General features: G+C 41.6%; 1 protein-coding gene across 5 annotated transcripts in view; it reads left to right on the forward strand.

The window, feature by feature from the left end:
* ARHGAP26 (Rho GTPase activating protein 26) overlaps window positions 1-16,175 on the forward strand; it is a 421,808-nt gene that overhangs the window by 236,660 nt on the left and 168,973 nt on the right. For all 5 annotated transcript variants that reach the window (XR_008298473.1, XM_015063297.3, XM_027042557.2 and 2 more), the window contains exons 13-14: window positions 10,966-11,031; window positions 15,419-15,493. Coding sequence is in view for 4 of the 5 variants with exons in the window: in XM_015063297.3 (XP_014918783.2) it covers window positions 10,966-11,031; window positions 15,419-15,493 (141 nt within the window). In the remaining variant the exon portion in view is untranslated. The remainder of the gene's footprint in view (window positions 1-10,965; window positions 11,032-15,418; window positions 15,494-16,175) is intronic.

Consider the following 16,175-nt stretch of genomic DNA (forward strand, 5'->3'; position numbering starts at 1 on the left):
CGTCCCCACAGAAACCATGAAAAAGAAGATAGGTACCTTTGTAACAGGTAGGCTAGGGGAAAAATTCCGATTGGCATTGTTTGTGCTTAGGGGTCAGGGGATGAATGAGATCCTATTCAGTCATATTTGTACTGTGCATCCTGCTGCAGGGCCCCTGAACTCTAGAAGGTACCAGTGTGTTCAGCCAGCTGCTCAGCATTTGAGGCTCCTGGAGTGTGGGGATTTCTCTACCTGTTGGTTGCTGGTGTCTCAGCTGGTGAAAATGTGGATTATATCTGTTGCTTCATCCAGAAAATATTTATTATATCTATTGATGCTACAGCAATGAACAAGGCAGATTAAAGTCCCTGTTCTCATGGAGTTCTAATGAGAGAAACTGACAGATGGCAAGTAAACAAAGGTATACATTCAGGTGCAGAGAGGGGCTAGGAAGAATTAAGAGCACAGAGATAGTGCCTAACTAGAGAAGAGAGAACTAGATACCTGGAGCAGAGAGGCCTCTCTGAAGAGGTGACATTTGAGCAGAAACCTGAACAAATGGAGGGAATGTGACATGTTAGGAGCCGGCAGAGGAACCAGCATGTGCAAGGGCCCTTGCAGTGGAGGGGGTAAACCAGTTGTGTTCAGGGATTATCGAGAAAGGCTGCAATGACTGGATTGGAGGAAGCCTGACGGAGAGTGGCCAAGTAAGCTGGGACTAGACCGTGTGAAGCCATGGTCAGGAGGAAAGCTTGTGTTCTGAGTGTCATGAGAAGTCCCTGGAGAGTTGTGATCAGCCAAGTGACACATGAGCCAGTGTGTATTTTTAAAAGATGGCTCTAGCTGCTGGTAGAGAATAAACTGTGTGAGGCAAAAGGAGAAACAGTTGGGAGGCTTTTGCAGCAAGCCAGGCGAAAGACAATGGTTGCTTGGATCAAGGTATTAGCAGTGGGGATGATGAGAAGCAGTTGGGTTCTGGATGTGTTTTTAACTGATGACTGATGAGGTTGGCTGATAGATTGGAGTGAGGGCAAAGCAAGGATCAAGGATGACTGCGTTGAAGTAGGACATCTTGCTGGTAGAATATGGTACCCTCCCATCCCATCCTTCCAGCCAGGTTGAATATAGTTGTCTGGTCAGGCACAAATTAAGACAGTTGTTCCCAAATGTGTTATTTTTCTATCATTGATTTCATGTTGTTGTTTTTTTAACATATATGTATACCACTAGTATTGTTACTATGTACCTACTAATTTTCTTAATTGAGTTCATTCTTTTTAACTTAAATTTGTTTTATAAATAGAGTATGTCGTGCTATGTGTAATAAAAAGGTAAATTTCTAATATTCATTGAAATAAGTACACAACTACAACTATTAGAAATATTTGTGAATCATTTGGAGTCATTTCATACACCAGTAGTAGCACAAACAGCATTATATTCTGAGATACATAGCACTGGTAAATGTCTGTTGTTAGATGGGGACTGTGGAACAGATGTTGATAGCTAATTAATTCCTAACACTCATTTCTGTTCATCTGTAGTGATAGTTTTTTGTTTTTTTTTTTTAAAGCTCATCTATTTTTGAGTGAGAGAGAGAGACAGAGCAAGCCGGGGAGGGGCAGAGAGAGAGAGAGAGAGAGGGAAAGAGAGATTCTGTGCTGTCAGCACAGAGCCCAATGCGGAGCTCGATCTCACAGACCATGAGATCATGACCCGAGTTGAAACTAACAGTCAGACTTAACCAATTGAGCCACCCAGGTGCCCCTTTAGTGATACTAGTTTTAATTGCTTGGTATACAGTACAATACAGTACATTGTTGTCCCAAGTGTGCTTCTCAAGCCTGCTGGAGTACAGCCTGTGGGAGGGTGCCCACAAGCTCCCTGGCAACAAGCATGGTCCTGGTTCTCTGGTCCACTAGATTTGAGAGCTCCTGGAATAGAAAGGAAAGAATCCAGAAAACATGATCCCCAGCCCCCAGCCCTGACTGGTCATGTGAACTTGAGCAGAAGCAGACTGAGTTACAGTCCTGATTCTACCACTCATTAATGCCAGAGCCTTAGTAGAAGTTCCTCAACTTCGTCTGAGTCGAGATTTCCTGTCTACAAAATAGGGGTGTTGATGATGAGGATACGATGCATTTAAGTGCTTAGCCCAGAGCAGTGCAGTCTGTTCAGCAAGCCTTAGCTACTGCGGTCATTGTTACCACTTAACAGCGTGAGCCTGACTTGTCTCATCATAAAAACTTAACAGATACATTGGGAAAATCAATTAAGCTATAATATATTAATATATTTTATAAACAGCCATGTATCATCGTATAAGTTCATTGTACTCATTAGTGTGGAAACATCAGGAAGTTATTAGTGAGGACTGTAACAGTATTTGCCCATGTGATTATTAAGGGGATAACATGAACTTGGATATGAAAAATGTTTCATCACCTGGAAAGTTTGGTTCAAATGTTGGTAATACTGCTAATGACCATTTATTGAAATAGCAAACAAGTCAGTGTATACATTTCCTTTGACCCTTGCAACACTCAGGTGAGTTATCCCCACTGTACAGGTGAGGAAAGTAAGTGTCAGAGGTGTAGCATTTATCCTATGAGTGTGGCAGAGACCTCAGTCTAATCCAGGTCTATCTGGCTTCAGCCAGACTCTTCGTTCTCTTCCCAGATACATATTGCTTCTGTCTGGGTGACTTCAGTTAATATTAAAGTTGGTTCATACTCCCTGAATGTATACATCTGGGGAGAGTATAGGACAGAGTAGGCAGTAGCATGGGATGAGGCACAGGGTCTTGGAGTTGAACTGGGATTAAAAACTGGCTGTGGGTAATCCCCAAAGTAGAGAATTCACACTTGGATAATTAAGAAGCAATTGGCCACCTTCCCGGGCCCCATTGGAAGCTTCTGAGAGCCACCACCATGAAGACTGTTTCCCAGGGGCCACAGCTGTGAAGCCCTGGGAACTCTCAGTCTTCACATGATTAGGAGAAAGGACCTGAGCCCCTTGAGTGTGTTAGCCAATTGGAAGTCTATTCTCCAGATGGATATGATATTTAGTTCAATGTGGGTGTTTCTCTTCATGGCTTTTAATGGTGTTGAAATTGATTAAATTCAGAATGAGTGAGGTAGGCCAGACTTTAAGAGCAAATCATGTTGGGAAATTGAGTAAATTTCTATGGTGAGAACATGCCCCTGGAGCTGTCCATAAAATGGTGGCCTGCTCATAATAACTGCAGACAGTTTCCTATATCCATCCACATTAAAAATGGGGCAGTAACTTCCTTTACTTCTCAGTTGTTTCATTTTTATGTAAACATCCTGTACTTCCAGAAAATTCCATTTCTCCTGTAAAAAAAACTTGAAAGATTTTTGTTGAATGAGATTCCTGGGGTAAGACATTTTAGGCTAGGAAAAACCTGTTGAATACCAGCTTTAGAAACATAGGTAATGTATTCTCGTGTGTTGAGGCTAATTCAGTAAATTAGCTCCTCTCTATTGGAAAAGGATTTGTCTTATGAGATCTGTTAGAAGTCCCAGGATGCATGTATGGGGTAACTTCGGGGTATGTCCCAGAGAGTTGTTTTCACACACTATATGTCCCATCAGTCGACCTGTGGTATGGAAAGTTCCCTTCATTCAGAAATAGTGATTTGACCGCTTTTTGCCAAATTTCTCGATGTTCTGAGTACTAAGGACTCGGTTAGAGCAACAGCCAGTCAGTGATTTTCAATAAAGGGGCTACTGGACCTGAAGAATGAGGTAGTCTCTTGGATGGCAAACAGCTCTAAGGGAGAATGCTCTGGTTTTCTAGGGCTATTCTTGACCTCCGGCCTGTCTGTGTAGATGGCCCAGATTGTATGATGTGGAAAGAACCCCGATACCCTCTGTTTCCACCAGCCACAGCTTCATACCATGTACAATTTGGTGATGATAATGCCTTGATGGACAAGCAAAGGATTTCTCTAAGTGTCTAGGAAAATTGGAATTTGGTTATATCTTCTCTCTTTTTTGTCTTGGCTTGCACATCTTTTATTTTTCCTTTCTTTTAAACTCATTCTTGGAGCTATAGTGCTAGGTGGTGATACCTCTTCACATTGACACAGAAAGGAAGGAAGTAGTTAGGTCAGGCTCTTCATATCTTTATTTAACACTTGTATCTTCACCAAGATGAAAAATCTAGGTACCAGAGTTTAAACAACTCATCTACTCTCGGGTTTATGACAGTTGGAGTTTGAAGGATCATTTTGACTACATCACACTTCCCCTTAGGGACCCTCCTCATCATACTTCATATCCAACATGATCGTAGACAGTGAAAGGTAGAGATAGAGTACTGAATAAAATAATTGAGTAAATATATGCATGCACCCTTGCTTTCCTGAATGCAAATCTGATTAGGTAGGCAGCATCGTAGAAATAAATAGAAATTTAGAGTTACATTACATACTCTGAAGGAGAAGTTGACAGTGCTATGTCCAAGTTCCAGTGGAAACATGAACCAGGTAGAGAAGTCAGGAGGGCATTTTTGAGCAATTGACATTTGAGGGGAGACCTGAGGATTTGGAGTAACTTGGGCCATTGGGCTTCCAAGTGAAATCCACACTGTGTACAAAAGCTAGAGAAAAAGTGTGGTCACTTGGACGCTCTCAAAGAAAGTCAGTTTGGTAGAATGCTTAGGTGTGGAGTCATGGCGTGAGATGAAGCAGGCCAGGCTAGACCATACAGGGTTTTGTGGACCATGTTAAGGATTTGGGTTTTCTTCCTGAGAGCATTGGGGTGCCATTGATTTTAAACAGGGAGGTGATGTGATCTGGTTTCATCCAGATCACGGGGGCCACAACGTGGAAGACAGCTTGGAAGGAGCCAGAAGAGGTAGGAGGACACCGGTTAGGTGGTCTTCACAGCAGTCCTGGTAACAGATGCTGGAAGCCAGCACCATGGTGAGTGACACAAAATTGAGGGACCTGGTGATAATTTGAATATGGGAGTAAGAAAGGAGGAGGAGAGTCCAAGGGGTTTGCTCGTGGTTTTATTGTAGTTCTTCCCCTCTACCATCACCTACGCACCTCGTTTTCTTTTATGGTGGAAAGGGCCAGGGAAAACATTTCAGGTGAGGTACCATTTGATTCAAGAAACTATAGAGCATGTCTCTCCAGCTGGGCCATCAGCTTCTTCCTTTGAAGCAAGAAAGTCATTGGATTGAACCTTATATAGTAGGTTGTTGTTTTGAGCCCTTTGCAATAAAACCATCTGTTTCTGGGTTTAACCTGCTTCCCTGCTCTTGGTATTTGGGATATCTAGGGTGTCTAGGCATAATGATGTAAACTCCAGCAGTCTGTCAAGCATCCTGCCTCTTCTGCCCTAATACCCTCCAAGTTGGTTGAGCGTCAGCTCAACTCTGAGTGTTCCTGTGTTCTCCATAGAACTTTGAGAAAATAGCTTTGTGTGACTCTCCTCTAAAAGGAGACAAAGCAAGAAGGCTTCAAAAGTTGAAGTGAGGGGCACGTGGGTAGCCCAGTCAGGTAAGCATCTGACTTTGGCTCAGGTCATGATCGCACAGTTCCTGAGTTGAAGCCCCACATCAGGATTTGTGCTGATAGCTCAGAGGCTGGAGCCTGCTTTGGATTCTGTTTCTCCTTCTCTCTGCCCCTCCCCTGCTTGTGCGCGCACACTCTCTCTCTCTCTCACTCATCTGTCTCTCAAAAAATGGATAAACATTGAAAAAAAAGTTGAAGTGGAAGTTAAGAGGATGATACATTTCTAACTTGGAAGGTTAACCTGGATATTGGGTGTGAGCTCTACGACAGTCATCTTAGGACAACTGTTGGGGCTGCCTTGTGCACAATCCTGAGCAAAGCTGAAGGTGAGGCTGAGGGAGGAAGAAAAGCCAGTCAAAGCCATAGCTGTAAGACGTTGGATGGCAGGCCTAGGAGCCACTGGTCTTGCAACAACTCATCGCAAGTCAAATTAAGGGAATAATGCAAGCCTAGTAGATATTTAATGAGAGATTATTCCTGGAGATTATAAGGATACAGAAATTGCAAATAAATCCCTGACCTTTTCTGAGCCTTGGCTCAGTAAAAGAGCTGAATCACCTGCTTGAGGGGATTAAGGACAGCCGCTTCCATCTGGCGGGCTGCTCAGACTTTTTTTTGTCATTAGCAAACTCTGTCTGGGGGTGATCATGTTCTAAACCTTTTAGTGGGAACTTGCTTTTCAGCAGAGGAGATCTCAATTAACTTAGATTATGTACCTGCTGGTCAGAGATCCGAATTTACGATCTCTAGTTATGTATTATAATCGCCATTATATTAGTACTACTCTGTACATGTTAAATAATAAAGCAGTTGTTAATCATTAGTAACCCAATCATGACATCAGCAGGAAAGTCAAGTTGATGAGAAGTCAGACTTGCCTGTGTGTGTGCGCGCGTGTGTGTGTGTGCGCACACACGCATGCCCACACGTACCTACTGTAGAGACACAGGGAGATACAAGGATGTCCCAAGGCAGCAGGCAATGTAACAATTATACCATTCCAGTTTAGAGATTTAGAACAATGGCTGTTACACTGTATATTGTGAGTTCCTTATTGGGAACTGCTGTTTGATATGAATTGTTTCTTAACACAGTATTATCTGCTTATAAGTCATCAGTATATGCAACTTGAACAGTTTAAAGGCTAACAGATAGTTACCTTGAACTCTGTTTGACTTTGCAATATGTAAAAGTGTTACACTTTTAAACTCAGACACTAAATATATACTAATACTGTGTTACATGTGTAATGTGTAAGGCCTTTATGTGTAACATCTGTGTAAGATTTATTTCAAGAAAAGGAGTTAGCAGGTTTAAAACAAATGAGAGAACTTGTGTTGCGACAACCAAAGGAGAAATACTGACTCCGAGATTTTGGGAGAAGAGCAGTTTGCTAATTTTGAAAATAAGTCATTGTAGTCAGTTTAGGTTAGCAGAATTTATTTTTTTCTGGATATACTTGGAAGGTTCCATTGCATTCTTTTCCATCAGCTATTATTTGCCTAGATCTAGCTTCTTTTTATTTTTTATTTTTTAATGTTTAGTTAATTTTTGAGAGAGCGACAAAGTGTGAACAGGAGAATAGCAGAGAGAGAGGGAGACACAGAATCTGAAGCAGGCTCCAGGCTCTGAGCTGTCAGTACAGAGCCCTCTGTGTTGCTTGAACCCATGAACCGTGAGATCATGACCTGAGCCGAAGTCGAACGCTTAGCCGAAACTGACTGAACCACCCAGGCACCCCCAAAACTTTGGCTTCTTACAGTAAAACACGGACAGGTTCAAGGACTCTTTTAGCCCTGCAAGTTTATCTCTAGCCCTGCCCTTATTTCTTCTGCTAGCTGTCCTGATAGTTTTATGAGCAGGTATCTTTTGATCACTGAGGTTGTCATTGTCCGCTGCCAGGTTTCTTCAAATTTTCCAAAACTTTTTTTCAATGTTTATGGGGTAGAAGAACCAAAGGACTTTTTGTTCAGGATAGGAGTTTATCATTGTCTGAAATAAGACCATATCCACAAACCTACTCTGAAAGCATCCAAGCTTGGAATCAGCAGCTCCCCAAAGCACAGTGCAAAATGATGGTTCTTCCCTGAACTTCTTGGACTGTCATCCTTGTGCACAAATCCTGTTAATCACCTCTCAGAAGAAGAACTGATAGGCTTCAATGGACTATGGAATCACAGTTATGAGCATTTTGGAAACCTCGTTAAGTGCAAAAAATGATCTTCCCTGTGACACATAGTTTCCAGTAGGCTCTCTGTTCTGACTACTGTGTAAAGGAATGAATATCCTCCCCCTGCACATGAAAAGCTGCCCAACATCATTAGTCACTAGGGACATGCAAATCAAAACCACAATGAGATACCACTTCACGCCCACAAAAAAAAAAAAAAGCTATAACAAAAAATACAATAACAAATATGGGCGAGGATGTGGAGAAATAGGAACCCTCATACGTTGCTGGTGGGAATGTGAAATGGTGCCGCACTTTGGAAAGCAGTTTGGCAGTTCCTCAAAAAGTTGAGCAGCGAGTTACCCGTAATTCAGTTTACTCCACCTCTCGGTGTACACGAGGAGCAAAGCTTGTACACAGATGTTCCTAGCAGCAGTCCATTGCCAGAAAGTAGAAACAACAACCAGTGAGTGGATAAATGACGTGGTTTTACCCAGGCAACAGAATATTACTGGGTCATGAAAAGAAATGATAAACTGCTGCAGCATACATGACTCTTGAAAACATGATACCAAGTGAAAGAAGGTAGACACAAAACACCACCTGTTATGTTTCCATTTATGTGAAATGCCTGGAATGGGCCAATTCGTACAGACAGAAAAGAGATCGTGATTTTTAGGAACTGATAGAATGCAGGAAGTAGAGAATGACTGCTAATGTGTATAAAGTGTTTTGTGGGGGATAATGAAAATGTGAGGGAATTAGATAGTGGTGATTGATTCATAACTTTGTAAATATCCTAGACACTAATGCATTTCAGTGCTTTAAATGGGTGAATGTTAAGTTATGGGTATGTGAATTCTTACCTTCAAGAATCTTGCCCTAGATTCTAACAGGCATCTGGCTTGTGTATCATAGTTTGTTATTAAATTTGGGAAAAATCTATGATGTGAGTTAATGGAGTTTTATTTGGAAGAGTGATTTCAATCTGACTTGCAGCTTCAAGTCAGAAAGCTCTGTACTACATGACGTGCAGTGTAGTACTCGGTTTATACTAGAAAAAGCATGAGAGTGAGTTAGTACAGTTTTATAGCTGCACTTACAGCTTTAAGGGAGTAAGAGCAATGGTTTGTATATCAGGTGTTCTCCCAGAAGAAAAATACTGTTTTCCTCCTTTTCTGGTACTTTACTGACTATCCCAGAGGCCAAATGTGGTTATAGTAAGTATCACTAAGTGGTAAGTGTGTATGTAAGAATAAGAGTTATTTTGTTTTCTTTGGGAAGAGAATTTGTAATAAAATAGCATTTCTTTTTAGTTTAAGGAATTCTTAGTGATTTTCTTAAGAATTTTTATCTTCATTGGCTCTAAGTTGACTGATCCATGTTCACAATTAGGGAAACGTGCACCCCTGTGTTTGTTGAAGCATTATTTACAGTAGCCAGATTATAGCAGTGGCCCAAGTGCCCATCAGTAAAGGAATGGATAAAGAATATGTGGCATATATACACAATGGGATATTATTCAGCCATAAAAAGGAATGAAATCTTGACATTTGCAACAACATGGATGGAGCTAGAGAGTATAGTGCTAAGCCAAGTAAGTCACAGAAAGACAGATACCATATGATTTCACTCATGTGGAATTTAAGACACAAACAAAAATGAACAAAGGAAAGGAAAGAAAGAAAAACCAAAGAACAGACCCTTAACTCTTGAGAACTGATGGTTACCAGGATGGAAGTGGGGGGGGGGGGATAGGTGATGGGGATTAAGGAGTGCACTTGCCCGTGTTGAACATGGAGAAATCTATGGAATTGTCGCATCACTATACTGCACACCTGAAAGTAATATCACACTGCATGTTAACTACATTGGAATTAAAATTAAAAACTTAAGTATTTGAAAAAGGTTCTTTTTGGATGAGATCAAAGTATGAGCTCAAATTCTGTGCAGTTCTTATTTTTTACAAGCTTATATTTTGCCCTGGGATGATGACAAATTATTTATAAATATTTACCTTCCTACTTTCTGTCATTCTCTTCTCCACCATGAACCGTTAGTTTGTAGAATGTCTTGCCCTGATGTCCCAAGGTGCTCAAAAGGTGAACATGTTCTTAAATATTACCATCAGCCTCTCCTCACTGGGTAATCAAACATGGAGATTAATTTTGGTAGGTTCCCAGGCTCATTGCCAGGTTGGGAAATTGGTTCTGTGCCGTGGAACAGGTTGCTGCTGTTGGTCATTTATTTTCTGAGTCACATTAGTGGGCTTTATAGCAGGTGGGGAGCTCTGAATGCCTGCTGACTTACCACACCCAGGATGGCTCTCTTGCCCTATGCCTATTTTTCATGTAACTTCTTTGTTGTAAGCTATTTTAATTTTCTTCCAGATTACTTTCCCTTTTTTCTAATCACCTGCGTAGGATTTGACTTAGGTCATATTTAGGGCGTTGGGTCATAAGGACTTGGGAGTGAGTCTCCCACTTACTAGCTTTTTAGCTTTGCAAATATCATAGTACAAATGAAGCAAGTCTCAGATGTTTCATCTGTAATATGGAGCCAATGATAGTATCAGCCTAGAGGACATGCTAAAATTAAATGAGATAATCTGTGTAAAGTCCTTATCCAACATTTATTGAGCCACTGAATTTATACTTTTTGAAGGAGACCAGGAAGCAGTTAGTTCTACAGCTCCTGATAACAAAACAGATGGTTTAAAGGATGCCTACTTGTTCCTTTCGTAAACTGCTCATCACTCTATTCTGCAGTTTCTTCAGCTAAATAGAGGATACCCTTGCAGAGTGACTGTGACAATTAAGTGAGCTCATATAAACAAAGCACTTAGAGCTGTACCTGGCATGGGATGCCTAGGTGGTTTAGTCAGTTAAACGTCTGGCTCTTGATTTTGGCTCAGGTCATGATCTTGTAGTTTGTGAGTTGGAGTCCCACCTTGGGCTCTGCACTGGCAGTGTGGGATTCTCTCTCTCTCTCTCTCTCTCTCTCTCTCTCTCCCTCCCTCCCCCTCCCTCCCTCTCTCCCTCTCTCTGTCCTCCCCCTGCTTGTTCTCTCTCAAAATAAATAAACTAAAATAAATAAAAGAACTGTACCTGGTACACAGTAAATTCTCAGTGGATGCCAGCAATTTTTTTTTAATCATTCTTGTATGTGGCCAAACCATGGGACTGATTGATCCTGGGTCTGTCAGGCCTTGTCCGAGGATGGTTTATGCATGACCAACAACCTGACTGCCCCTTTCTTCCTCTTCCAGCTGCACAGTTGGACAGCATTGGCTTCAGCATCATCAGGAAATGCATCCACGCTGTGGAAACCAGAGGTAAAGTTGTTCATCACATGGCATTGTTCTTGGTGAAGGTCATGTATCTGGTGAGGCGTCAGACCTGCTACCTGTTTCCTGATTTTAAGTGACTCAGTAACTCTCCAAGTGCCATTGTTGGTGTGTTTCCACGGGTCGTGTTGCTCTGAAGCAGAGGCCTTCGACCCATTTGCTGTCATCAGCCTCTTTGGCTGATACAAGAGTGTTTTCAATGCACATGTGTCAAAGACATGAGATAATAAGGAATCTAGTTACTGGAATTCAGTTAAAATATTGAAAAACATTTTTGTGATTTAATAATACATCTACTTCTTTCTTACCACTTTAAATAACAAGTAATAGTGGTGGGTGTCATAATGGGCATAATTCAGAAATACAATTGATCCTTGAATAATGCTGGAGTTAGGGGTGCTGACCTCCCACCCCCTGCCAGACAGTCAAAAATCTGCATATAACTTTTGACTTCCCCCAAACACCTATTAACAGCCTTCTGTTGACTGGAAAGCCTTACCTATAAGATAAACACTCAGTTAACATGTATTTTTTATGTTACATGTATTATACACTGTAATACTATAATAGAGTAACCTAGAGAAAAGAAAGTGTTAAGGAAATTGTAAAATATATGTATAGTACTATACTGAATTTATCGAAAAAAGTCCACGTGTAAGTAGACCTTTGCATTTCAAACCCATGGTGATCGAAGGTCACTTGTAGTGATATTTCAAGATGGCTATAGCAGTCTCAATGTGTTAAGAAAATACCTGATTTCTGGCCAAGACTCAGGTATTGCTAACGCTGTGATTTGTGTCTTATTATGGAAGGAAATGTTTAATTTCAATTATAGGCTCATGAAAGTAAAGGTGTAATGGTTTTCCTATCTAAGTTCATTGACACCTGGAATTCTCTAGTGTACCCCCAGGGTCTTTGGACAACTGGTTAATAACTGTGCTTTGGGAAGCTAGTCCCTGGTGACTCTGCAGGTAGGCAGGAGGAGTCAGGCCCCTGGTTTCCCGCAGAAGTGCTGTAGTCAGGCCCTGTCTGTAGCACATGGACCTAACCTGGGTCTGTAGGAGCAGAACAGAACTTTGCGATTAGGGAAACTGATTCATCCCAATGGTCTCCACCACCGCCTCAGATGTTGCCACAAGGGCGATTTCTCAGTTCCAGCAGTTTGGAGCTTTGACTGCTCTGGTCTATTGTACCCTTGAGAAAAGCTGATGACTATCTTTCCTGTGAATTTGATTTGAACCGTTGTCAAAGATGTGAATCTTACTATTCCACAGCCTCAGAACCCACCAGTCTTTTTTATTTGATTAAAAGAAGTTTTATCTTTTAAAGCAGGATCTATAACTCTGACTAGTTAAGAAATATAAGTATCTTTATAAAGTCTATGAGGCACTGAGTAGAAGGGGAGGGGGAAAAAAAAAAAACCTTACCTGTAGGAACCTCTCCTCCTACCCAGTCAGAAAGTGTTCTTTCCAAAGTAGTTATTTTAATGTATGCTGAGATTTTATAAATGCGTATTTCTGCTATGAAATGCGTATTTCTGCTCTTCTAATGAAGAGTTAAGGCAGCTTGTGAAGATAAGTAAGATACAGTCAGAGAGTATAAAGTAACAGTAGGTGAGATTTCTGGGAATTGATCTGGAGGAAATAAGGACATGGGCAGGTTGAGCCATAAAGATGTTTACACTGTGGTGGTAACGGGAAAAATCAGAAACTGGCCAAATGTTTCAAAAATTGGTTAAATCAACAGTAGTACATCCATGTGGTAAAAAGCTGTGAATCACTGTAACTGCAGTAGAAATATATTTATTGACATGCAAGGTTTTCATGCAAGGAGCTAAATAATGTAGAGGACTAATGAGCTATATATTAATATATAATAAATATTAAATGAAAAACAAAAGCTATAAAACAGCCTGTACAGCATGAATCCACTCTGGGGATGGCAGGGGCTGGGGAGTTGCGTATATGCACAGGCATCCTTGACTTGTCAGTGGTCTCTCTGCTGTTCTTACTATCATCCCTTGATTTATCTATGTGCCTTAACTGCAGTTTCTAAATTTTTAAAGTATCTATTACTAAGGTAATTTTTTGGTAGGTATATTAATTTTCATTTTAGAAGAAAAGAATGGGGAGGAGTAAGAGGTACAGGGTTGATAAAGGTAGAGGCATAAAATGGAGCCAAAACTAAGGTCAAAACAAAAATCCCCTCCCCTCCACTGTGAAATTCACACACTTGCCCGAGGTAGGCTACGTGTTTGTCTCAGTTTTCAGCAGCCAAACCAGCAATAGGGAAACATAATCATTTAAACCCCTTTGCAGAGCCTGTATGATAAATGCAAGCCCGTATCTCAGGGGGTCAACTTTTTGTGATGTAAAACCAGAAAATACGCACAATAAGTTACAGAGGAAGAACAAGGTCACCAGTGGTTTGGTGTCCTCACCTCTGCCTCTTTGTCCCCTTCTCCTCTAAAATGCAAATGATGTGTTTTAACTTGTAAGAAAGTTTTCATTTGACACAAAAAGGAAAAGAGGACAATGTGAGTTAAATGCCATTTTAAGATAAATATTTGAAGGAAGTGGTTATTTTGCTACTGGAATGCATGTATGTACACACATTATTTGTGGTGACCAGAGTTGAACAGACCTCCCACACTTTGTGGGGTTCGTTAATCATTGTCCAGCAGGAGACAGTGCTGTATCCAGTTCTAGGAAAGGTCAAGGACAGAAGAAGTAGAGACCCTTGAGAAAGAACAAGCCCTTTAAGCCGCCACGTTACTGAATAATGGTTCTGCCATTAAGTAGCTTGAGGCCCATCCCTTAGTTTTAGACCAGGCTAGTCCCTGAGCCGTGCAGGCTGATGTATATGCTTTTATAGGCCCCTTTTAGCTATGAAATCCTGTCATTCTAGACCACTTCTTTTTTTTCATTAATTCTACATAGACCTTGTTAGAGACATTGGAGAGTCAACCTTTTCCCAAATTTCTTCCAAGAAATTTTGCTTTGCTCCCAAAGTAGTGGCCCTGAGGGAGTATGACACAGTGTTTTATTCATTCTGTCATGTATCATATAGAGATCTAGGTACTGGGGAGATAATGGTGAAGAAGACAGAATCACTGTACATAGAGTTTATATTGTGGTGGTTGGGAGAAAGACAAACAAGAAAGTAAATAAAAATGATGATTTCAGATATTATTACTTGCTACAAAGAAAGAATGGGAGGGGACTGGGCTTAATGTTGGTCATGGGATGCCTTAGGTTGAACAGGTTGCAGTTCAGCGGATACCTGAATGATGAGATCTGGGAGAAGCATGTTCCACAGGAAGCCGCTGAGCAGAGGCTGTGATATGGGGGCACAGGCTTGATGCGTTGGAGAAAGAGGAAGGCCAGTGTGGCTGCAGCAGAGTAAAGATGGTTGATGATGCAAAGGTGGGCCTCAGCTTAATCCTGCAGGGCTTTGTGGGCCGCAGTAAGTTTTGCTTGTGGTCTAAATGCAGTGGGAGGCCATTGGAAGATCTTAAGGAAAGAGCGGGTTTGAACTGGTGCATACTTTAAGAAGCCCATTTTGGCTACTGGTTGGAAAATGGACCTCAGGAGAGAATAAGATGGGAAGCAGGAGACCAGTTAGGTTGGAGGTGTCAGGTATGATGGGCCTAGGGGTAACAGAAAAATCATTTCCAGTCACTTGGTTTAAATGGTCCCCTTTTGTAAATGGTACAGTAGTGATCTAATCCTTGCACATAAATGAACAAAGCACTCAGATGGGCTAGTTTTTGGTTCTTTAGGTGTTTGGAGGTAATCCCCTACTAGTTGAGTTGCACATTTACTTGGGTTGAATGAAGGTGATTCACCTTTTTGTTCACAAATGATGTTTACATGGCAAATGATCTGATTTTCTAATTTCTCAGTCCTGGTGAACATTGTCCAAAGTTAAAGATGCACCCACACTTCTGTATTCTTATTCTGTATTTGAGAATAGATTGTAAAGCTTTTATTTTCTACAGTATAAAATTTCTGTCATGTCAGTTTTGGCTTTTTAAATTGAAAAACCAGCTAAGTGTAACCTTTAAAAGTATATATTTTGCATCTTTCAAAACTCTTCAGATGCTGTGTTTGGCAAGAGAAGAGGAAGGTCTCTTTGCCCTCTGTTGACTGAACTGAACTAACACAAGGGCTGAAGTGTGCAGCACACCCGTGAAATCCTAGACAGCTGCACCAAATCCCACTCCTTCACTAAGAGCAGAGCTGAGGGACAGGGGATTTTAATTAGAGCGGCTTTTAGAAGGACTGAGAAAATGAAAAAAAGTGCATCTGGCTGGGTTGGCTTGACTTGTGTTCTGACGTGCCTCTAATTAAATCATCACTGTTTCTTTCCTCAGGGATCAATGAGCAAGGGCTCTACCGAATCGTGGGGGTCAATTCCAGAGTCCAGAAGCTACTGAGTGTCCTGATGGGTGAGTGCAACAGTGGCTGTGCGAGGCAGGTCCCAGTGAGGTCGAGGGGGCACCTTTGAAAAGTCACTAGTTGTGTAGGTATGAACAGCCTCTTGGGAAGGAATTGGGTGTCTGGGTGGGAATGCCCAGAAATCAGCTGCCCCACTCACCAGTTGTTAGGGATGTTGGCATTACTGGAAGAGGTACTTAGTGGGACTGGACAGGATAAAAAAATGGCAGGTCCAAGGCACCACACCCTCTGTTTATAGACTCAGCCACTGCCATTCCAAGTGGTGCTCAGTCACTCATGTGACCACCACACCCTACTGTGTCTGTAATAGCTCATGACTCCCCCTGTCCTTTTTGGAGGCAGGCATTTAGTGGGGCACACCCAATGCCCAAGGAAGGGCATCCTTCTAGCCTGCAGAGGACCTCAGATCTCATGTTGCCTGTTGCCAAGAAGGTGTCACGTGACTGCCACATAACATGTATATAAGGAGATAATTCCTGGATCATCTTTGCATCTAGATTTCAACGTAGACTCTTGTCATTTGAACAGCGAAACCTCCCTTACAGCTGGCTGGTATAAAATACAAAACCACTATCTTCAAATGTGTAGTGTTTGAATCAAAACCCCATGAGCCCATGAGCCAATTTGCTTAGGCTGCAGATTTCCTTTATTTTTAGATGTGAATGCAGCCAG

Source organism: Acinonyx jubatus, chromosome A1 (assembly GCF_027475565.1).
Source record: "Acinonyx jubatus isolate Ajub_Pintada_27869175 chromosome A1, VMU_Ajub_asm_v1.0, whole genome shotgun sequence".
NCBI classification, from domain to species: Eukaryota; Metazoa; Chordata; class Mammalia; order Carnivora; family Felidae; genus Acinonyx; species Acinonyx jubatus.